The sequence below is a fragment of the Nymphalis io genome, chromosome 17 (assembly GCF_905147045.1).
Source record: "Nymphalis io chromosome 17, ilAglIoxx1.1, whole genome shotgun sequence".
Lineage (NCBI taxonomy): Eukaryota > Metazoa > Arthropoda > Insecta > Lepidoptera > Nymphalidae > Nymphalis > Nymphalis io.
Window position 1 is genome coordinate 900,834 of NC_065904.1, and position 22,704 is coordinate 923,537.

Genomic DNA, 22,704 nt, shown 5'->3' on the forward strand with positions numbered 1-22,704 from the left:
TACTATTTTCATAACAGCGGAATTCGAGACGAAAACTTTAAGCATCAGGTAATAATAATAATAAAATTTATTTTCAGAGAGATGATTTATCCGATGAAGAAATTGAAGAAGAGATAGAAATTGAGGAAATAGAAGAAATTGAAGAAAGCGAAGAAGACGAAGTGATTGAGCCTGAGGGTTTTGAGAAGAAATGAACTGATATTGGTATAAGGTAGGGAAGCTGGTGATTACTGGTAGCTGGTTACTGTACGAATCGTTATAACGTCGGTCTAATTACGAACAGAGCTTAGGTAACGTTAAGAATAAATTAATTAATAAATATGTGAACTTATGTGACAAATCGCTAACAAAAGGGTAACGAAATTTAAAATTAAAAACAACAATAAGATACTTGTTAAATACGAGATTTTGTTTACATTTTTACAGCTATGTGACGTCACAACAAAGATAGGTATTTAATTTATTTTGGCATCATCGGTATGGGACATATTTATAGAGATTAAACATCTTATATTCCCAATGCTCTAATTACCACCTCTTACCTTATACCATCCAATGGTCTAATGCCTTTTTTTTTAAACCTTTTTACTGTTAATACAATCTTGCCATAAATATACCATAGACTAAAAATTAATTTAAAAAAAAATGTAAAAAAGAAGCTTAAATTCCAGTACGCAGATGATTCGATTGTAATAAACAAATGTCATATTGTTCCGCAGTCAAACAAAGAAATCTTATAATTTCATTACGTACTCTGCAAGTTCGCGCCGTCCTATTCCCAACTTTTTTTTAAATTTTAGCATGGCTACGGAACTATAGCATTTGCATCAATACACACTTTACAATTAAATGATTTCTGATATTTTTACTACTATCCTTAATGTAATGCCGATAAAATTCAAGAATGATAACAGAAGGCGTACATCACCAGCTTCCAAGGAATGTTTCCACAACATATAATTTTATTACAATAATGGTAACTGTATTTACACAATTGTTCTCAGAATTGTTTCTTGTCAGTTTTTAAGCTCTTTTTCTGCATTGTAAATTTAGTTTTCTAACTTTATCTTATTTAAATATTTTTATTTTGGCAATTATTTCATGAGAAACATTTTATTGAACAAACTTATTTTTAAGTTAACCTTTTTTATATTTACTGTGCAATATAATTTATTAAATATGTATCACTAATCAAGTAGAAATTGATGTTGTTAACTTCAAAGTAGTTATTAAGGATAAAAAAAAATACAATATCGTGGCTAAGCTCTTCTCTCTTTGTGTCTTTCTAGAACTGTCAAAAAGGTCTCGCATTTTATTTATTGTACATTTTAATCTATACTTAATTTGGCTTAATAATAAAATTGTAAGACTATACAAAAAAAACATTATTGTTTAAAAGAAACAAAAAACTTTATTCAATAAACGAGCAGATAAAAAATGTATCAATTAATACAAAGTCAAAATACGAATTTATTTATGTCTGTGTTATCGCTGTGTTGCTGTGTTAAAATTTGTGCCAAATTTACTTCCAGCTTTACAAATTTTTTTGGGTAGATTTTTTACGCGTGTTTTTAGATTTTATTATGTATGTAAGTGATATTTTTGGTATTTTTACTATAAATAATTAATTGTCGAAATTATGAAGATTGTGATGTCCACTAGTCAAATTTACGATATTTTAAAACTGTTGTTGTATTTTAAACATTTATCTACTTTATATTTTGTTGATAAACTTAAATGTTAACATTTAGAATTTATTTGAGAAATAGCACTAATTTTGATTATTGTTAATTGTTAAATTATTTATGAAGACGTTTTTTCATTTTTTTAATGATAACTTACAATGATTTCAATCTTTCTTTTATTTGAATGAAAATTTAATCATTATTGTTTTAAGTTGTCGGCCTCACTTTTTGATTCAGCTCTGGCGTTGGCTTCTTAAAGTTCTGCATTTAAATAATTGTTTTCTGCTTTACATAACAAATATGAATGAAATTTTTATTACATAACAGTAATTTGACAGGACTAATAGTATTGTTTTTCTTTTTTAAGTGTGATTTTAATAAAGGATAACTTATCGAATTATCCTTATTTATTGTGTATACAGATTCGGCATTAACAAGTATATATGTGCCGTAATACTTAATGTTACTAAATAGACTATGTAGAATATTATACATAAGTTTTTTCTTGTGTTTTAAATGAAAACTTTAATCCTAATATTAATAAGTAGCATATACTTATACACTTTACTGGGAATAAATTCTAAAACTGTCATCATTTATTATATGAAACAAAAAATATTTAGAGGAATTATTGTTGGCTGAAACCACAGTATCAAGAGCCAAGAAAAAGGGAATTAAAAATGATTGTAATATTTCACCTTATTTTTTTTTTTATTTTGAAAAAGGAATTCTTACAACAATCACAGCCAGTCGTAACACCTGAACATTCCTTTTTTTTGTATTATTCTTGAAAAAATAACAGAAGAGTAAAATATCTATTTTGTAATATTTATTAGAAATTTGTAATGATGTTATAGAATGTGTGTCAACATTTTTCAAAGCATTTTTTTGTTATTTATTGCTTATTTCAAATGTTTCATTAGTTTTTAAGAAATAAATATTTAATGTAGAATGAAGTTTTATTTGAATGTCTTAAATAACTCTTTTGCCTTGGTATTGTTTTATATTTTAATAATCATTACTGGTTTGCAGCTCCGTAAACAGAAAATACAGGTTGTATAAACAGTTTATTTAAAATAAAGTTTAATGCATCCTGTTTACATTAAAACCTAATATTTATTTACTACAGTAACAGCCTGTGAATATCCCACTGCTGGGCTAAGGCCTCCTCTTCTTTTTGAAGAGAAGGTTTGGAGGTTATTCCACCACGCTGCTCCAATGCGGGTTGGTAGAATACACATGTGGCAGAATTTCAATGAAATTAAGACACATGCAGGTTTCCTCATTGTCAAGCACGAGATGAATTATAAACACAAATTAAGTACATGAAAATTCAGTGGTGCTTGCCCGGGTTTGAACCCACAATTATCGGTTAACGTTCACACGTTCTAACCACTAGGCCGTCTTTTATTATTTTTTTTATTAAATTATCAAAATTAAAAAAAAAAACTGATTCCTATAAAATACATAAGAACTAACTGATAAAACATAGGTTTATGTGAATAAATATTTTATAATAAAATATTCTTTAAAATCATGTATATATTAATGTATTGGTAAATTAAGTCAATAATAATAAATAATACACAGTAAGTCACCTTATGAATTATATTTCCATATTAATTAAATAAAAATGTTGATTGTATTTACAGGCTATTCATACTAGTACTGCTTGCAAGGGAGATTAGTTGGAACCTGAAAAAAAAATATATTATTTATATATATATATATATATGTTTTTTTTAATATTTTGAACCTTTTCCTTGGTTGTTGGTAATTAAGGCTACTGTTAAGAAACAACATTAGACACTGAAAAATATCATCAAACATAATTAAATATAAATAAAAAACCAATACTGGATTTTTGAGTTGAAAATATTTTGCTTTTAGTATTTTTGAGTATTTATTATTTATTTAATACAGATTTTAATTTTTAGTCTTTCAAAGCCCTTACCAGAAATACATCGGTTATGAATGTCTAAGATTTTTTTTTATAAATCTTTGTAATACTATATTCATTGCTTATAGATTTGTCTCATACTAAATGGAAATTTTGAAACTAAGAACAGATAACAAAAATCTAACCAGTTGTCCAGGTTTTCAGTTCATCAACATCTTTCACAAGAGTCCAGTCATGACGAACGGATCTAATAGATTTAGGGGATGAAGTTATCTCTGGGACTAATGTCCAGTTTTCATCAATAGCTGTCTTCTTTATCATACCAATGGCTCCAAGAGCAAGGCACATTGGAACTGCCACTGTCACTGACTTTCTCCAAGCACCAAATACGGAGCCAGCCACAACGCCACCGAGAAAATAATTCCAAATATCGTTCTTTTCTCTTATATTCTGTGCCGTGTTTGCGGTTACCGTGAAAGCAGCGGCCATTCCCACCATAGGACCCATAAAAAATGCATATCTGTAGGCTGTGTTGAAAAGCCCTTTAGGATGAGAGTACATGAGAACATCGAAAGTCGCCACTCCTAACCCAGCAATCCCTGCATATTTTGATGTCACAAATACTTTTTTAAAAATGTCGTGGCCCTCAGGCGTATCGTAATATTTGTAAGACAGCATTGCTAAAGTTTAAGAAAGCTTAATTTTTGTACCAAGTTGTTACACAACTTGTTCAGCAAAATCTCATCGAAAACGGTAATGACAGTGACATACTGACAATTGACAAAGTATGACAGCTCCGATTCACAAAGTATATTTTTTGAATTAACCTAAAAAGCCAATATTTTAAGTTTTAGACTTCAATTTAAAACTAATCTAAACAAAAAATAATAAATCATGTATAATATACAAACTGTTAATATTTTTATATTTCGATATTTATACTTACAAAAGAAATTGTATTTAAACTATATAAAAAAGGAATGAATATTTAATGCTTAAAATAAACTTTTTTCTAATTTTATCATTAATATATTAAACAAATAGAAACACTTTGTATAGAAGTGGAGTTGAATAAACTTCCTTCCGTCATCAATTTGTCAGACCATTGTTGATGGTCGTTATTCTTTTTCTTCTGTGGTTGTGTCAAAAGTATCAAAAATGGCGGCGGACGGTGACGAAGTGATTAGTGATCAGGAAAAAGTGAGAATTGTTTCGGATTTTATACTACATTCGCCACCAGGAGAATTTAATGAAGTGTTTAACGATGTAAGAGTATTGCTAAACAACGATACTCTCCTCAAAGAGGGCGCGAGCGGAGCGTTCGCACAGTACAACAAGGACCAGCTCACGCCCGTGCGTCTTGAAGGCTCAGAACTCCATACGCTAATTACGGACCATAATGACCTTGGTGGAGGCAGGTTTTTCGACCCGCGGTCAAAGCGGTCTTTCAAGTATGATCACCTACGTAAGGAGGCATCCGAATACGACCCGTATGAACCCGACCGAGTGGCTGAACCATGGAGAGCCGCACTCGACGTGGAGCTGACAAATTATGTTGCCGAACATTATAAACATGGTGCGAGTTTAGTCGTGGGACGTGCTCTAGAATCTGGAGACGTCTCCCTCGTTGCGTGCATCGAAGATCACCAATTTCAACCCAAGAATTACTGGAATGGTCGGTGGCGTTCAGTATGGTCTTTGACAGTGGGTAGCGGTGCGACAGAGCTTCGTGGTATGCTTCGCGTACAAGTACACTATTATGAAGATGGTAATGTTCAACTGGTTAGTTCAAAGGAAGTGCGTGCTCCGTTAGTGGCGACTGGCGAAGCCGCCACGGCTAAAGAATTCGTAAGACTCGTCTGTGATGCCGAAAACGCGTACCAGACAGCCATATCCGATAACTACAAGACAATGAGCGACACCACCTTCAAGGCTCTTCGACGACAGTTGCCGGTGACCCGAAGCAAGATTGACTGGGCAAGGCTCGTCTCCTACACGATCGGTAAGGAGTTGAAGAGCCAATGATGTCCCGCCGCTGCGCTCTGAGCTGCAGCGGTCGCTCCATGCCTCTGTACATATTCTCATAAGAGTAAATCTTGTTCAAATGTTTACTTGCTCCGAGGGATGTCGCTCCTCGGCGCGTATTTATCTATGAGTATATAGAGAAATCGCTATTGTAACTGTTAAATTTTAATGCATTTTGTTACTCTCATTATGAAAGGATATTGATTGCTTCGCCCGCTTTAAAGTGGAATTAAGACATATTTTTTAATTTCAGAGAGAGTACTACACCTGTCCGTTTCAGTTTGTAGTGATGAGATTATAGTGAACTGTTTGTTATTTAGGTCTGGACCATTCTAGAGTAGGCTCTAGGTCCATAGCAAACATTTCAACTGATTTAAAATTTTGATTTACGAAAGTTATTTCGAAATGTTATTGTTGTGTGAGCAATATAAATCTGATTATATTAATTTGAATCGATAAAGACACGTCAATTACAGAGAATATTTACCTAAAATCTTATTAGTATCGCTCGAACAGTGATGACTATAAATTTCATGACACTTTAGTCCATCCAATCATAGCATTGAACAACAGTATTATTAATTTGTATATTATTTCGTAAATATTGCTTGCATAATAGTACTGCGTGAAATTAATAAAGCAACGTTGATGATTTTCAAATGGTGCATTTATTGTAGTTAATTTAAAAAACTGTCCACATAGCTTTAATGCTGATTATATGGGCAAAGAGCACAATATATTGATTTTATTAAAATAAAAAATATGTGGAGGTTTGCTCAAGCAACACGGTTACAGAAATGTTCGAGGTTGGTAGAAATTTATTGTCCATACGGCTATGACATTGAGAGTGCGAATGATAGCATAACTTTTATATGTATGTAACGATAAAATGCCAATAAGGTTTATTTTGTAATTATTATTATAATTTAAAGAACGTACATTAAAAATTCAGGTATTCTGTAATGTATGATTGAATTCATTTGAATAAAAATATATATTAAAATGTTGCTAACAAATTTTTTATTTTTTTTTTGTTTTACCAATTACAATAAATAGGCAGTTAATCTTGTTTGTGTACACAGGGTGTGGCATTTGATATGATGCATTATCTATAGTATCAACTGATTATTTTTTATACTGCAACCAAACTCATATTGTGGTCAAATGATCACATTGAATGATTGTCAAACTTAGTTTACTACAATGATATTAAAGTGGTAAGTAAATATATTCAAGTTTATAAATAAGGTCACTTAAGTCCAATAACATTAAATTGGAGGATACATTAGTGGAAACGCAATGACGTATCTATCGGTGAGCATGAGTCATATCGGTGCCGCCGCCAACACCGTCCACATCCTAATTTAGAATCGAATTTAAATTGAATGCATTTTTTCGTTTGAAAATATGGCAGATGATTCGTTCATTATTTTTTTTTAACCGATATCAAAAAATAATATCTGTCTCGTTGTAATTGTATGTGCGCGATTAATTCGGAAAATAAACTACATCTTTTTTCAGAAGGGTATTATATAGTTTTGGAAAGATCCTAGTATATAAAATATTAAACTATATTCTTATGTACAGACTTACAGTTGTAATGTATAATATTATTGTGTTTATATTAATTCGTTAATGTAGTTAATTTAAAAAAAGTAAAAACGTACAATTTTTTTTTACTTAATAACGTCGGCAATAAATAAACTTAGTTGAAAAAGTAAGCGATAGGAACACGAGACATAAAGAAAGTGCGAAAACTATTCCAATCTTAAAACTTTAGAATGATTTAATTACATTTATAATATTAATAAGTTGTTAATATACATTTCCAAGGAACTAGACTACTTAATTAACAATTTAACATTATACAATAATCCAAATTCGCGGTAGTGTTTGCTACGCTACGATTTGTTTATTGATATTATTTCTTCGAATTCAAAACATTTAAATCGGAATGAATGGTCTTTGTCATATATGTCACACGTTTAAAAAAATGACTGATATGAAGTATTATTCAAGTACATTGTATGTCGTTAATTAATTTGATTTTTAAAAAATTAATTACAAGACGAAGATTTAAAATGCAACGGTAAATGAATTGCAAAATTACCGTTATTTATAAAAATATATAAGACACGTTAATACTTTCACTCTTAAATGGGTGATTACAATTGAAAATGATGCAGTTCGTTTTGAAAATTTTGAAACTGTATCCTGTCATGCGATTGGGTTGTTACAAAAAGTGAGGCTAGATACAAAAAGTAAATGTATTTTTTTATATGTGAATTAATTTATCAGTATAATTAAATTGACTTGATTTTGATAAAATATCAGTAAGTTGTTAGTGTAAGTAATTTAATGGTTTTAAAAACGAAGCGATTACGGTACGTCTTCATTTCACCTGATAGTATGTTTTTTTTTTATAGAATAGGAAGGCGGACGAGCATATGGGCCACCTGGTGGTAAGTGGTCACCAACGTCCTTAGACATTGGCATTGTAAGAAATGTCAACCATCGCTTACATATCCAATGCGCCGCCAACCTTGGAAACTAAGATTTTATGTCCCTTGTGCCTGTAATTACACTGGCTCATTCACCCTTCAAACCGGAACACAACAATATCAAGTACTGCTGTTTTGCGGTAGAATATCTGATGAGTGGGTGGTACCTATCGCACGATCTTATACTGAATTTGTGTATTTTATTAAATACCTACCATTAATGTCACAATTGCCGCCAAAAAGCTTTGTTTTTTAAATTATCTTATTAGCAGGGCCTAATGTTGCAACCTATTCAATTACAGTTTACAAAATTTCATATGGTTGAGTATTTGTACTAAATTAAAACAAAAATATATTGGTGATGTATTAAATATTTTGAAATAATCTTTCTTCATAACATTTTTATTTACAATGCTTGTTTTATCATGAAGAAATATTCGATATATATATAATTTCCTGTTCTCGGTGTTGGCCTTCGTAATAAATGACAATCGACGTTAATAACATCTGCGTATAATATTTACAATGCTATCATTATTGAAGTCATTTTTAGGCATATTTTATATATTTTTTAATATTTTAGTATATGTAGTATATGGGTTATCATAGTACAAGCTCTGCTTAGTTTGGGATCAGATGGCCATGTGTGAATAATGGCCCAGGATATTACTATTTTATTAGTAGTGCGAAAATATTTTTGTTATTTTTAACTAATTTATGCAATAATAAATACGATTCGTATGTCTTCATTATAATATGGCTTATATTTTAAAAATGATCATGTCTATATAATTTAATAATAAATTATTATAATAGCTATTTAGCCGAATGAAACGATGATGGAAACATTTCTTGCCCATTAATAAATGAACTGAATTCGTATTAAAAAAAATTTACAATTACTAAAGTTCGTTTCATGTTTCGCAAATGTTGATTCGCCTCGGTATTGAATTCCGTCGAACAAACCTAAAAAAATATTCATCAGCGAGTTTTCCATGGAATTGGAAACAAGATTCTTGTCGGCTATATTGATGTATGTTGTTTTATGTGTCAAGGGCCGTCTGTGTGCTGCTTCAAACATGACTCATCGCGTGAAAACAATTTTATGCGTTCGTGAATTTTCTTTTTTATCCTACTACTTTATATTATAATTACATTAAAAAAAATAACAATCGGTTTCTTTAAAACAAATCTTTTAAGAAATACGCTCTGTACTTGTAACTCAATTGTTTTAAATAGGTTAAAATTATTTTGTAAACACGAAAATCTCAAAAAATATAACGAAACAAACATATACAAGTTTTATGCTACATATACGTTCCCGATTCAATTCGAATCCAAATTTGACTATTTTGTATTTATCGGATCGGAACCGAACCGATATGGTGTTAACATATGTCGTTGTGTCAAAACCAAACTTAATTGTTAGCTTTTGTACCAATAGTCGATAATTAAATTAAAGAATAGGAAAACGGATAAACGGCAACGATCACACTTTGATTCGATTGCGATGAAGTGACATTTTGGTAGTAGAATTGGGCCCTAATTTTGATAATATTCATAATTTTTCGAGAAATACACGGTATCATAAGTTTAAAAAAATACTTCAAACAATAAGTAAATTTTGATTAAGCAAATATTTAAATATATGAAAACAAATTGTAAGAACTCGTTCAGATATTCAAATGAATCTCGACTAAAGCACAATTTTAATTTGATCAAGATATAACATTAATTTCTCTGTCCGCCAGAGACAAACTTGGTTTCTGTCTCGTTGATCTAGTCGTTAGATATAAAGGCGCAGATTCGATTTTAGTTTCGAAGTTTGATGCTAAAAAGAATTAAAAAAAAAAAACATTTTTTTATTTTTTTTTATAGAATAGGAAGGTGGACGAGCATATGAGCCACCTGATGGTAAGTGGTCACCAAACGCCCTTAGACATTGGCATTGTAAGAAATGTCAACCATCGCTTATAGCCAATGCGCCACCAACCTTGGGAACTAAGATTTTATGTCCCTTGTGCCTGTAATTACACTGGCTCACTCACCCTTCAAACCGGAACACAACAATATCAAGTATTGCTGTTTGTTTGCGGTAGAATATCTGATGAGTGGGTGGTACCTACCCAGACGGGCTTGCACAAAGCCCTACCACCAGTAAAAAATTGAAATGGATTGACATGACACTTGAAATGGATTCGATAGAAGTTAAATAATGTTTACTTACTTCAATTTGAAAATCTGATCAGACAATTCGATTTCGATTTAATCGATCGAGTTGTCTTAAATGGCGTCCTTTTGTTCAAGGATGGACATACAATATTAATGGATATTATATAAGACAAAACTATATGCCAAAATCTATCGTATTAGTAAATTTCATTTTTATAACTTTCATAATAAAATATGGGTAAAATTCGTAATAAATAATTAAAAACTGTTTAATATTTATAAAACTTTATTTCTTTATGAATAATAAATATATTTATAGATGTTATAATAAATTTGTGTTATCTCCAAAACTTCCGCCGATAAAACAATAAACAATGTTTTAAAATTTTTACTCACAGCCTATAATTTTTTGCTGTTTACATTTAATCCTAATTACAAGCAATAAATTAACTTAAACGCTATAATATTTAAAAAAGTCGAGATGGCCCAGTGGTAAGAACGCGTGAATCTTAACCGATGAACATGGGTTCAAACCCGGGCAAGCACCTCTGAATTTACATGTGCTTAATTTCTGTTTATAATTCATCTCGTGCTTTTCGGTGAAGGAAAACATCGTGAGGAAACCTGCATGTGTCTAATTTCATCGAAATTCTGCCACATGTGTATTCCACCAACCCGCACTGGAGCAGCGTGGTGGAATAAGCTCCAAACCTTCTCCTCAAAAAGGGAGAGGAGGCCTTAGCCCAGCAGTGGGACATTTACAGGCTGTTACTGTTACTGTGACTATAATATTTCATTGTTATTACACTTGGCTATTGACTGGTAGCGTAACCAGCTCCTTGGTGATCATGAGTTGTGTTCGTGGACTATACCAGAGGCTACCAACCCAATTAGCGTCATATTTTTTTTGCCCTATTACATTGTTTCAGCCTACCTACTGGTTGGAAAGTCCTGGACTATACAATGTCTTCAGTCTTATTTATTAATAATAATTACTTACAACTAACGCGGGAGGTATTTTTTGTATAAATGCATCAAAATAACAAATATAAATGATTTGTTATCGAATTTCTCAAGTGACAATACCATCGGCTTTGTTTTCTGTATGATATTTTTGGTCGTAATATTCTTGGTCGTAGAGTACTGCGGGGGAAGATCGCCAGTTAGTTTGTAAGTGGATTGTTTGATCTGAAAATTAGAAATGGAATTATTTATCAAATGCTTTTTAAATGAAAAATTTATAGGACATTTTTTTATTATTATTTTAAGAGAGAGGGAATAGAGTGTTGCCTTTTTGATTGGCCACAAACTTGTACTATAATGTGTCCCGCACAGTTGACTATTCTCATTTGAGATTGGCCACCGTGGCCGAAATTTTTCAGAAGGACATTATCATTACCAGTAAAGCATCTCGACTCCATTTGGTACAAGTACATTCAAGCCTTACCTTCTATCACTAAAATTAAGACGATATATTACCTGTTTCTGGTGGAACAACAAAATTCTTTGGTGGTAAAACTACCGCGGGTATCGGTCCTTCTACACCCGTCGGAAAATCTAGATCTTTCTCCGAATCGATCACATGAAAGGTCGATAGTGAAGGATTGTTAATAGATAATTTCTTATCAGGTAATTCTTGCTTCAATTCTTCTTTAATACCGGTCACATTTGCACGTTCAACTTCAGTGATTCCTTTGAATTCGTGTTTGTTCTCAATTGCTTCTGTCGATAAATCAATTTCTTTTGTTGTATTCCTTTCGATGTTTTCTTTTGTGTTCTTAATCGCATCGGCTGTTTTTTCAGTTACATCATCAGCTTTTAAATCTGTATTTTGATCAATAGTAACAATTACTCTTTCTTGATTACTATTTTCGTTTTCAATATCCTTAATTGTATTGTAATCATTATTTTTTATGAGGTTCTCATACATCGGATCCTCTAACGGGAACCCTCCAGGTAGATCTTCGAAGGAGTATTCGTGTGAGATGACAATTTCCCCGCTGTCCGTGAGCGAGCGAGCTTCGTTGAATAGATTGTCTGACGCGTGGTAGTTGCTTGTATTTTCCGATATTTGAGAGGGACAGTCCTCTGGGATTGTGTACATCTGAAGATATAATTTTATTTGAGTTTTGTGTTTAATAAGAGTTATTTTCTAATGTAATAAGTGCTCTATATACTTTGTTCTGTTATTTACGGTTTACATAAAGTGTATATGTTATCGGATATTTGTAAGCACCGCTATTTAAATAGTAAAACGGGTCAATTTCAGTAAAATTATAAACATACCTAGCCTAACCCAAAAGTTTATAAACTAGCGAAAAGTTTGGTTTGGTTTATAAACCTTTCAAAATTTTCAATCTCGATAAATTTAATTAAATATAAAGGTATTTACAATTATCCGGTGAAATTTATACGTATATTACTTAAACGGAACTTTTTAACAATCATTTAAAAGGTTTCTGCGTAATTTATGCTCAGCTTTTCAAAAAATATTAAATTTCATTGAACATACTCAATATAAAATATTGTTAATTCAGCCTTTACGTTTGAAGATTGTGCAGAGATTGATTTACGTGGCATGACGTCAAAAATTAAAACATTCCTATTATTATAGACAACAGTACAAATTGTAGCAGAGGCATTTAATAAATAGAGTAAATTAAGCAAAAATCGGACTCACCTGTGTATCCTTAATATCAGGTCTGTAGTAGTCAATGATCTTGACGTACGCGGGCTTGGTACGTGCTTTCGGTCCCACCACGTGTATGTCGACACACTGCCGGCCGACACGCGACACAGTGTCGCTACCGTCCCGCGAGCCGAGGTACATACTCACCTTACCGCTGTTTGGAGACAGCTCTATACGACGGAGAACTGCAGATTGGTATAATAATTAAATCTATTATACGATATATTACGATACGATATTGGGTATTGATTTTAAAAGGCTAGACTTTCCCCTTTAGGAATAAAAATGCGCCACTGTTATTGACTGAATATTAATACATTTTACTTAAATTAAAAATTAAAAAAGGCTGTTTAACATTGATAGAATTCTGTCATAAATCACATAGAGTAGCTAAATGTAAGATTAATCATGTAAGATTAGGCATATTTTGGTTCTAATATATATGAGTGCAATAAACATTAATACCTAAAGTATATTACTTAACATAACATTATATAGATGATAAAAAAGCGTAGAATTTGTACTTGTTGACTCTCAGAGAAATAATTATAAATTTAATTGTATTTCAAATGTTGGAAAAGTGTAATGAGTTTCTTGCCGGTTCTTCTCGGTAGAATCTATACCGGATGGTAGCTTTACATTTAATATAATTCTGTAAAATGACGATGCTTGTTGTAAAGCCGTGCTAAAGTGCTTGACTGCTTCGTTGGTCCAGTGGCTTGATTTAAGACCGCAGACCCGGAGATCCTGGGTTCAATTCCCAAGTCGGGCCAATAAAGTCTTTCCGGTCGTGTCGGATTATGCGAGTTAGGGAATAGAGAGTGCACCTGCGTTTGTGCACACACTTGTGCACTATAATATCTCCTGCGTAGTTGGCTAATCTCTCTTGAGATTGGCCGCCGTGGCCGAAATCGGTCTGGAGGACATTATATTTTTTTTTTAAATTTGCATGAAACAATGTTCGTTGTTCGTTAGTTAATTGAGTACTGTCTATCTATAGTAGCATTAAATAGCATTTTATTGTTTATTTTAAGCTTCTCCAGCCTAATATATTGTATGGATTATGTATATGCGTCTGCAGTGAATGTCAACGAGTAAAATATCTCTCGCATTCCTCAGTCTGGACGCGCGCCGCCAGCCCGACTGGATTACCGATATATTTTTGGATATGGGTTAAATGTCACGCAAATATTATACATCACTGGCCGTTATTTTTATTTTATTAGAACCAGTAGCGGAATTACATATTTTCAAAATATAAGCTATCGAGTATTTGCACTTATTTTGAATCCACAAAATATAGCTTATATAGATCGCATGTACAGCGAAAAGGATTGAGGAAAAATCATTTGTCTTAAGACTTTTTTGATTGGTGAAATTGGTCCTTAAAATAGCCATCTCGCAAATCTGCCACCCTAGCTAAGCTTAAGCTTGTGTTGCACAATAATGTTACGAAAACGACAAATTAAAGACGAGGTACCTAATAAACAGACAGACAATTATTATCGTATTGAAAATATTAGTATTAGCCTTATAAAAACCACGTTGGATTAACGAATAGAATATTCTCCTTATAGAATACATTTTTATTCTGGACCCGCGAATCGATGGCGTCAAAGCCAGCCACTCGTCGAATAAGTCCGTTTTAAATAAATCAAATCATCGCTTTAATATATTTTACTAGATTGGTTATCGTCGGTATGTTTTAATATAATTACCGGATCGACCGGCCGTGACCCGGTCACGTGATGCGCTTTTCATCCCGCGCCATTGTCTCCCAACGGATATCTAGGACAGTCATTTAGCTTACAGAGTTACAACTGCGAACGTTTTCTTTTTATAATGCGAAGCTTGTTTACATTTATATTACGATGTTTATATACATGGAATATTATTTTGGAACGATATTCGTACTAGCTTCACCATCTTTACATTTGTATTATATGAGGTAAGTAATAAAATAGTAAACTTAACAATATTAACGATAGCGACGGATTTATGTCTATATACAAGGCATAAATTTACTGGTGGTAGGGCTTTGTGCGAGCTCGTCTGGGTAGGTACCACCCACTCATCAGATATTCTACCGCAAAACAGCAGTACTTGTTATTGTTGTGTTCCGGTTTGAAGGGTGAGTGAGCCAGTGTAATTACAGGCACAAGGGACATGAAATCTTAGTTCCCAAGGTTGGTGGCGCATTGGCTATGTAAGCGATGGTTGACATTTCTTACAATACCAATGTCTAAGGGCGTTTGGTGACCACTTACCATCAGGTGGCCCATATGCTCGTCCGCCTTCCTATTCTATAAAAATAATAATAATATAATGTAATTGCTTCGGTATCTCAAATGTCAAAGTGATTAGGTGCCTTGGATATCTAAGCCCGGCCTTGATTAAGGGACGCGAAACAGCTCTGGATTTTGGAGGAATCTCGGAAAATCCTATTTTTTTTTGAAGTTACAATCAAATAACAACAAGTTACGTCCAAAAAGCGATAAACAAACATACACGTTAACTAAGTTGCAACGTTAACAGACTCAACGATTTAATAAAGATGTACTTTGGTGGTAGAGCTTTGTGCAGGTAAATAAAAAAAATCTTATTTACCAAAAAGTGAGCGAAGTAGGGTTAATCACCCGACAATCCAGCTATTAATTATGTTCAAAGAAACCGACAAACTCTTATACTACTATTATTAACTTACAGTAACAGCCTGTGAATGTCCCACTGCTGGGCTAAGGCCTTGTCTCCTTTTTGAGGAAAAGGTTTGGAGCTTATCCCACCACGCTACTCCAATGCGGGTTGGTGGAATACATATGTGGCAGAATTTCAGTGAAATTAGACACATGCAGGTTTCCCGTGTTGAACTCCCGAACTTTCCCGTGTTGCCCGTGTTTGAACTCACGATCATCAGTTAAGATTCACGCGTTCTAATCACTAGGCCATCTCGGTTTTTTTCTCTATGGGCGGTTTTAACTTATCAGGTAGCACATTTGCCTGTCTAAGATAAATAAAAAAATCCTTAAAGTCAAACTACGTGGTTTCGTTTCGTAGTTCCAGTGGTTAGTGTTCATGACCGGGTCACGTTTTTCGTCAGTAGCTCGTTTGAGCTAAAAATCTAGGACGAACGTTTGTTTGTATGTAGCTTTTGTTTGTGACGGTTTATTTTCCATGTTAAAATAAAGGCTTGTTGTTTTTTCACGGACAGACGAATGCATGACGTAGACGACAGTCACTTGGGTTGTTGAATTTTTTTTTGTTCATAAGCAAATATCGCATGTTATTCTGCCGTTTTACAATCAACGGCAAGTTTCTACTTTATTCTTATCGAGACTTTCTATTTAAACTTAAGATATATACTTAGATGTTTATGGACGTAGGAGACCATGACGTGACCGTGGTCGTATTTTTTTTCATACTATTTTGACAAATTGTAATAATATACCATCTTTACTGATATTATGAATGCGAAAGTAAGTCTGTCTGTTAAGCTTTTAAGGCTAAATCACTGAATCGATTTTGATAAAATTTAGTATGAAGCAAGCTTGAACACCAAGGACGGTTATAGGCTTTTCTACATAATATCGCTCATTCTAACACTCAGGTGAAGCCGAGGGCGAATACTAGTTACTGTATATATAACTAGCTAACGCTTAACTTTGGAAACCGACATTTTTTGATTTGATTTTGATTTGAAATTATTATTCGAAACGATTTACGCTCAAATAAATTATACCAATCGTATAAAAGTGCGGTGTGTGGTGAGCTAACAGTGCAATCTAGCGGCGAGCGATAGTAATGTGGATAACAAACCTCCTCCATTAAAGGGGCCTCGGGCCTAAGAGACCAGTCAGGTCAAAATGACCTTTGAGTAAAATCGACCTTGAAGTTTTTTCCTACTCTAATTTTAAAGAAGTTTTACTTAAAATAAAAGCAGTTGTTCGTAACATCGCCTCTCATTTCCATTGAATTTTCCATCTCATTTTCCAACATGGTTTCAGTAAAGCATGTAAGAATAAACAGAGCTTTTCAGTGCAATCAGGTGCCCTTGACCCGGCGCAGTGACGTGATTAACTCTACGGCGCGAACCCGACGGGCATTGTTATAACAATTCTGCGTACTAAATTAACAGTAAGCTTTATATTTATAATATAAATTGTGGAGAATTCTTTATTTATTTATCAAGAAGTCCTCGAGATATTACGGGATGATGTCGGCATTCGCTTTGTGTTGATGACAAATGTAGTATATTAATATATAAGCAAGTGAGAAAATTAGAAGTGACATTTTTAAATTTAGGTGAAGTAAAATATGAATCCAGACCTATTTCGGCCACGGCGGCCAATCTCAAGAGAAATTAGCCAACTGCGCAGGACATATATGCACAAGTGCGTGTGCAAACACAGGTGCAGTCTCAATTTCCTAACTCTCATAATCCAATGGGACGGCAATCCGACACGACCGGAAAGAGTTCAGACGCAGGACCAACGCGGCTTTACGTGCCTTCCGAGGCACGGGAGTGTACACACTTCTAACTTCCAGACTCAGGGCTGCTATTGAGAATTTTCGACGGAAAAACTCAATAACTTATATTAGCCCTACCTTGACTTGAACCCAGGACTCCGGGTCTGCGGCCTAGATCTAGCCACTAGACTCTAGACCAACGAGGCGTTCGCTCTATGTTGATGGTAAATGTATAATATTATTTTGTAAGCAGTTTGTGTACGCCCAAAGTAATCAGAGGGACCAAATGATGAACGTAATAAGAACTATACACTATTCACGAAACTTTAATAAATTTGATCAAATCATGTAACATTGAGAATACGTATATAATGGAAAGGAATATGAATTTCGAAATATAAATCAACGCCATCTACATACAATAAAAAGCACGTTTTACTCTTAACGCAGTTTAAAAAGGGAAGTAAATGAAGTTTAATTTCGAAAATCATAAAAAATATGTTAATCCAACTTAAAAAAACATCCCCAAGTTTCGTTTAGAATTGGGCTTAGTCGACTTCGGGTGTAAACATCGACTGTATAGTAAAATCTTTGTGGACGTGATGTGAGTTTTATTTAACGAATGCAACATTTATGACTCAAAAATTTCTATAAGGCTCTTTCCGTTTTAATAGGCGAGTGTATTTAAATGGTGAGCAATAATAATATTCGATATAAAAACACTCGCTAACATTTCTTCTCCTTTAAAATAATCACTTCGGAAACAAATTTTACAGGTAAAGGCGAAGTATTTACTTGCCCATTCGAAGTACTATATACATACATCATAACAAAATATTTCCTAATTCAAAGTAAAAAAGAATAGGTATTTTTTAAATTTCAAATAGATAGACAGTTTGGGCCATCTGATGGTATGTGGTCTGCAAGAAATTTTAATGGTACACTCAGATATCTCTTGTGTTATTGTTACATTGGCTTACGCACCATTCGAACCGGAAACCAGCAACATCGACTATCGCCAAACTTTCGTATTTACAACTAAAATCGTTTTGGTGTTGAATATGTGATGAGTGGGTGGTACCTACTTAGACGGGCTTGCACAAAACCCACCAAGTTAAACTGGCAACGATGTTAGTCAGGACAACATTGAGTGCGTCACGGTAGCATGTGATCCTGTGACGCTCCTCGTTAAGACGGAAAGGGTACAGCTGGTTTTTTGGTGGGTATTCCAAAGTTCGGGGCGCACTCGGCGCCTTGGATACCAGCGAGCCCCACATACCCCCCACTGTTCCCGTGGAGGAAACGAGTAATGTGTTTTTCCGGCGTTAAAAAAGGGCAACATTGAGTAGTAAGTTAGAATTTAAAAATTCATTTAGTTTTTAATCTCAACGAGCTAGACATGTGGTTTTGAAACGCATTAGCGGGAGGACATTTGACCGAATTACTTTGACGTAGCGCCGGGCGGGCGCGCTCGAGAGTGATGAGGGATTAACGTTTTAATACACTAAATAGGATATTAATGACGGCTCTTAAATTACTCCCGTAATGACGAGCATTTTATATACAGTGAGGCTTTAGCTGAAATCCTTTGGTAAATCTTTAATGGTTTGATCCGTAAAATTGTTGTTAAGAGTAAATATGTTTGTTACTGTTTGTCAATAGATGGTGTTGATTCATTATTTGAAATTCCTGAATCACGCTGTCTAAGTTTTTTTGTAATAGTACGTATACATAATGTCAATGTTACATAATTGATCAGGTTTATTAAAGTACTGTGAACATTAAAATATAGTTATTATTACGTTCATCGTTTGATCCCTCCGAGTACTTCAGGAGTAATCATTGACATTACATAGGTTGAATAGTTTATTGTTGAAGTAAAAGTAAAGGCTTCAAGGGTTAAAATTGAGTCTAACGTTGATGTTGACGGGCCGGTTGGTGGATGGTAGATACTTGCCTTTCACGCCGAAGGTTGTGGGTTCGATTCCCACCCAGGACAGATATTTGTGTGCATGAATATGTCTGTTTGTCCTGAGTCTGTGTGTAATTATCTATATAAGCATAAGCATGTATTTACACAAGAAAATTAGTATATGTAGTATATCAGTTGTCTGGTTTCCATAGTACAAGCTCTGCTTAGCTTGGGATCAGATGGCCGTATGTGAATAATGTCCCAGGATATTATTATGTATGAAAAACGGCCGTACTAAATTTCATCTAATCTGGTTCAGTGGTTTAGCGTAACAGATAGAGTTATATAAAAATAACGCGTTTACAATTGGTATTAGTATATTATAAGGTTCGATGGTTCTTCTCAGGGCTCTCGAGTCGGTCGTACATTTTTGACAATAAAACAATACTTGAAATGTTTTTGTATTGAATTTGAAAACATACAAAATACATATGAGTAATATTTTTGACGCAATAATGTAATGTTTTGTCACGTTATACGTGGTGCACGTTTTTTATATTTGGTAAAATTTTTTGGTTGGATTTGTAGTCGAGGAATATACTTAAATTTACTGTTATTTTTGTAGCCAGGTATCAGGTATTGAATGTCTATAAGTGTAAAGTGTCTTGGGTAGTTGGGTTTTTAGAGAATGTGCTGTTTACTTACGTGTATGGTCAGTGAGCTGTGCGTAGAGACGTTCCGCGTCTGGCGCATATCCGCTGGGCAGAGACACCTCCAGCAGCGACATGGGGGGGAATGAGTCTGTCCACATCACGCACACCTGTCGATGATGTACTTATTATACAGTACAGTACAGTAACAGCCTGTGAATGTCCCACTGCTGGGCTAAGGCCTCCTCTCCTTTTTTGAGGAGATGGTTTAAATTATTCCACCACGCTGCTCCAATGCGGGTTGGTGGAAAACACATGTGGCAGAAATTCAGTTAAATTAGACACATGCAGGTTTCCTCACGATGTTTTCCTTCACCGTCAAGCACGAGATGAATTGTAATCACAAATTAAGCACATGAAAATTCAGTGGTTCTTGCCCGGGTTTGAACCCTCGATCATTGGTTAAGATTCACGCGTTCTTACCACTGGGCCATCTCGCATTTAACTTACTTACGTACTTAATATATGCAATGGAAATATAATCATTTGATGTTTAGTTTCACATAGGTATTCGATGAGATCCGTTGTCTATTTTTGGATTATTATGTCAAAAATTTTCACTTCAAGTCTGGATTTTGAAGTTGGTAGTGTTACACTCCCGTGCCTCGGTATGCATGAAAAGCTGAATGTTCTGCGTCTAATATTTCTGTGCGAGATATTTCTGTGCGTTGATCGTTGTGATTGTTAGTCACGACGGACACTCGGTTAGAAGGAGGATGCCAACAGATGCGGTCACTAGAGAAGTAGAGTGTGTCGCACCTGCAGCAGCGCAGCGCAGTAGCAGGCCCCGTGCGCGCAGTGGAAGGCCCCCTGCGGGGACACGCGCACGCGCACGGAGCCGCGCGTGCCCGGCGCCGCCGCGCTGTGGTACACGCGCGTCGCCTGCACCAGCGCGCAGCCGGGGCCTGGGGGGTAGATCGTTGACATAGGACATTTTAATATCGAAACGTCTTCAACAGGAGTCGGTGGAACTGCCGAATCATTTTGTCACCTTCATTGTCGTGTTCAGCTCGTGATTCGGTGTAATTCTCCTCACAGGTAGAGAGAGTTATATGACCTCAGCCATTCTCGCTAGTGTGCATAGCTCTATAACTTACCTTCAACTGCCACGGTGGTCTGTTGGCTGGCTGGCAACTTTACGAGTTTTGGCACAGTGGAATCGGCGGTTAACTGCAGCGCGTCTGAGTGCGACCCGCTGCGGATTTTGATTGTCACGTTGGAAGCCGATGGGAGGAGATCTCTCCAGAGAGCTAAACCCTCCAGTGCTACGAGCGTGTCCTATATTAAATAAGATTTGTTTTATAATTATATCACATTAACCGCATATTATAGGTGATATGCAAAGTTAAGTCATTATTTATGAAGGAAAGTGTATCAATGGGTGGTATACTATCAACCATTCATTGCTTATTCGTGACATTAATTATTCCATACTCGGTCCACACCTATGTATATTTTGCGTCGCTTAGAGACGCACAAAGCACCAATTTCGATTCTGTCGCTTCGGGTTATCGCTATAATTTCATGGACATATTTAATGTGTCATCGAAAATCCGGTGTATTGATATTTCTTTCCATACGAAATAGAAGGGAACATAATTCCATAAATAATTATTAAAACGGTAGCAAGTATGGCAGCAGCACCTTTCCTGTGAATTGCAAGCTGGTCTGTAACACTAGAGGGCAATGAGAGGAGGTGTTTTTTTTACTTCATGGCAACACTCGGTGTTATGGCATGTCGCGGGCGCAGTCGGCGTCTGGAGCGCTACGGGCGCGTACCTGCGTGGAGCCGAACCCGCCGGCGGCGCGGAGCTGCGCGGCGAGCCAGCGCGCGGCGGGAGCCACGTCGCGGGCGCAGCGCGCGCGCCGCCCCGCGCCGCACTGCGCCAGCGCCGCCAGCGCGTAGCCCGACGCCTCCACCGACGTCGCCGGGTTGCCTGCGGGCAGCCCTCGGCGGGTTAGCACTTCCTTGGCGGGGTTGAGCTCGGGATGGTTATTTCACGGCGCTGAGTTGCGGTCGGTGATTTATTTCCCCGCATTTATTTAACCCGCGCACCACCCGCTCGTGCACACGCTTTTTTCTGATCCTCGGTGTTTTAATAAATAAGTTGTATAATTATGGCGGAGTTAGGAGCTGCAGATATACTAAAGATGATGCAAAGTTTGGTGCCTCCTTTAGAACTTAAAATTAACTCCCTGGTGGACATGGTTCGAAGTTTATAATCAAAATTTGATTTGTTAAATGCAAACATCGAGTAAGACCAGAGTTCAACAGTGGGTAGGAAGATCGAAGATAACGATAATAATCGGACCCATCACAAGAGCGAGAGGCCAACGACGTCATCTTCAGAGCAGCAGCCAAACTAAACAAACAAAAACGAGTGCGAAGATCTTGACGCGTAAGATGAAGGCGTTGATGTCAACTAACGACGGCAACCGAGCTATGACGAGAACCGGCGAGGGCCGAACAGTCACTGACGATGTCCGAGTCTGGGCGATCCCCGACGATTTCCGAGTTCGGACGATCACCGATCCTCCGAGCAACGATGCGCCGGCGGCGACATCGTGCGGCGATACAGTTGAAGCTATCGGCCGCCGTCGTTATAAATCGGCGCGTAGACAACTAACTGATGCTGCATATTCATC

At 35.3% G+C, this 22,704-nt stretch overlaps 4 protein-coding genes across 10 annotated transcripts in view; 2 read left to right on the forward strand and 2 right to left on the reverse strand.

The window, feature by feature from the left end:
* Positions 1-2,637, forward strand: part of LOC126774962 (resistance to inhibitors of cholinesterase protein 3) — a 46,623-nt gene extending 43,986 nt beyond the window's left edge. For all 6 annotated transcript variants that reach the window (XM_050496650.1, XM_050496643.1, XM_050496644.1 and 3 more), the window contains one exon: positions 78-2,637. In XM_050496650.1, coding sequence (XP_050352607.1) covers positions 78-194 — 117 coding nt within the window. In that variant the 3' untranslated portion in view covers positions 195-2,637. The remainder of the gene's footprint in view (positions 1-77) is intronic.
* A 102-nt stretch (positions 2,638-2,739) lies between these two features.
* LOC126775041 (NADH dehydrogenase [ubiquinone] 1 alpha subcomplex subunit 11) lies at positions 2,740-4,354 on the reverse strand. 2 transcript variants are annotated; one of them, XR_007669851.1, is made up of 3 exons: positions 3,771-4,354; positions 3,284-3,380; positions 2,740-2,970 (listed from the first exon to the last, which is right to left on the reverse strand). XR_007669851.1 is itself a non-coding variant. In XM_050496768.1 (2 exons), exons 1-2 carry the CDS (start codon positions 4,261-4,263, stop codon positions 3,370-3,372), a joined length of 504 nt encoding a protein of 167 aa, XP_050352725.1. In that variant the 5' UTR covers positions 4,264-4,354; the 3' UTR covers positions 3,280-3,369. The 2 variants fall into 2 exon arrangements, 1 of the variants encoding a protein (XP_050352725.1); XM_050496768.1 differs by lacking the exon at positions 2,740-2,970 and having other exon boundaries at positions 3,280-3,380.
* Positions 4,355-4,696: 342 nt separating this feature from the next.
* On the forward strand, positions 4,697-6,626 carry LOC126775009 (F-actin-capping protein subunit alpha). Its single transcript, XM_050496719.1, is given in 2 exon segments — positions 4,697-4,712; positions 4,715-6,626. Coding segments are annotated over 2 exon segments (912 nt in total). The 3' UTR covers positions 5,611-6,626.
* Positions 6,627-10,628: 4,002 nt separating this feature from the next.
* LOC126774702 (alpha-2-macroglobulin-P-like) overlaps positions 10,629-22,704 on the reverse strand; it is a 55,638-nt gene continuing 43,562 nt past the window's right edge. The window contains exons 23-29 of the mRNA XM_050496239.1: positions 21,838-21,995; positions 21,156-21,336; positions 20,818-20,963; positions 20,054-20,168; positions 12,964-13,157; positions 11,763-12,387; positions 10,629-11,471 (exon numbers count right to left, since the gene is read on the reverse strand). Of these exons, the coding sequence (XP_050352196.1) occupies positions 11,356-11,471; positions 11,763-12,387; positions 12,964-13,157; positions 20,054-20,168; positions 20,818-20,963; positions 21,156-21,336; positions 21,838-21,995 (1,535 nt within the window). The 3' untranslated portion in view covers positions 10,629-11,355. The remainder of the gene's footprint in view (positions 11,472-11,762; positions 12,388-12,963; positions 13,158-20,053; positions 20,169-20,817; positions 20,964-21,155; positions 21,337-21,837; positions 21,996-22,704) is intronic.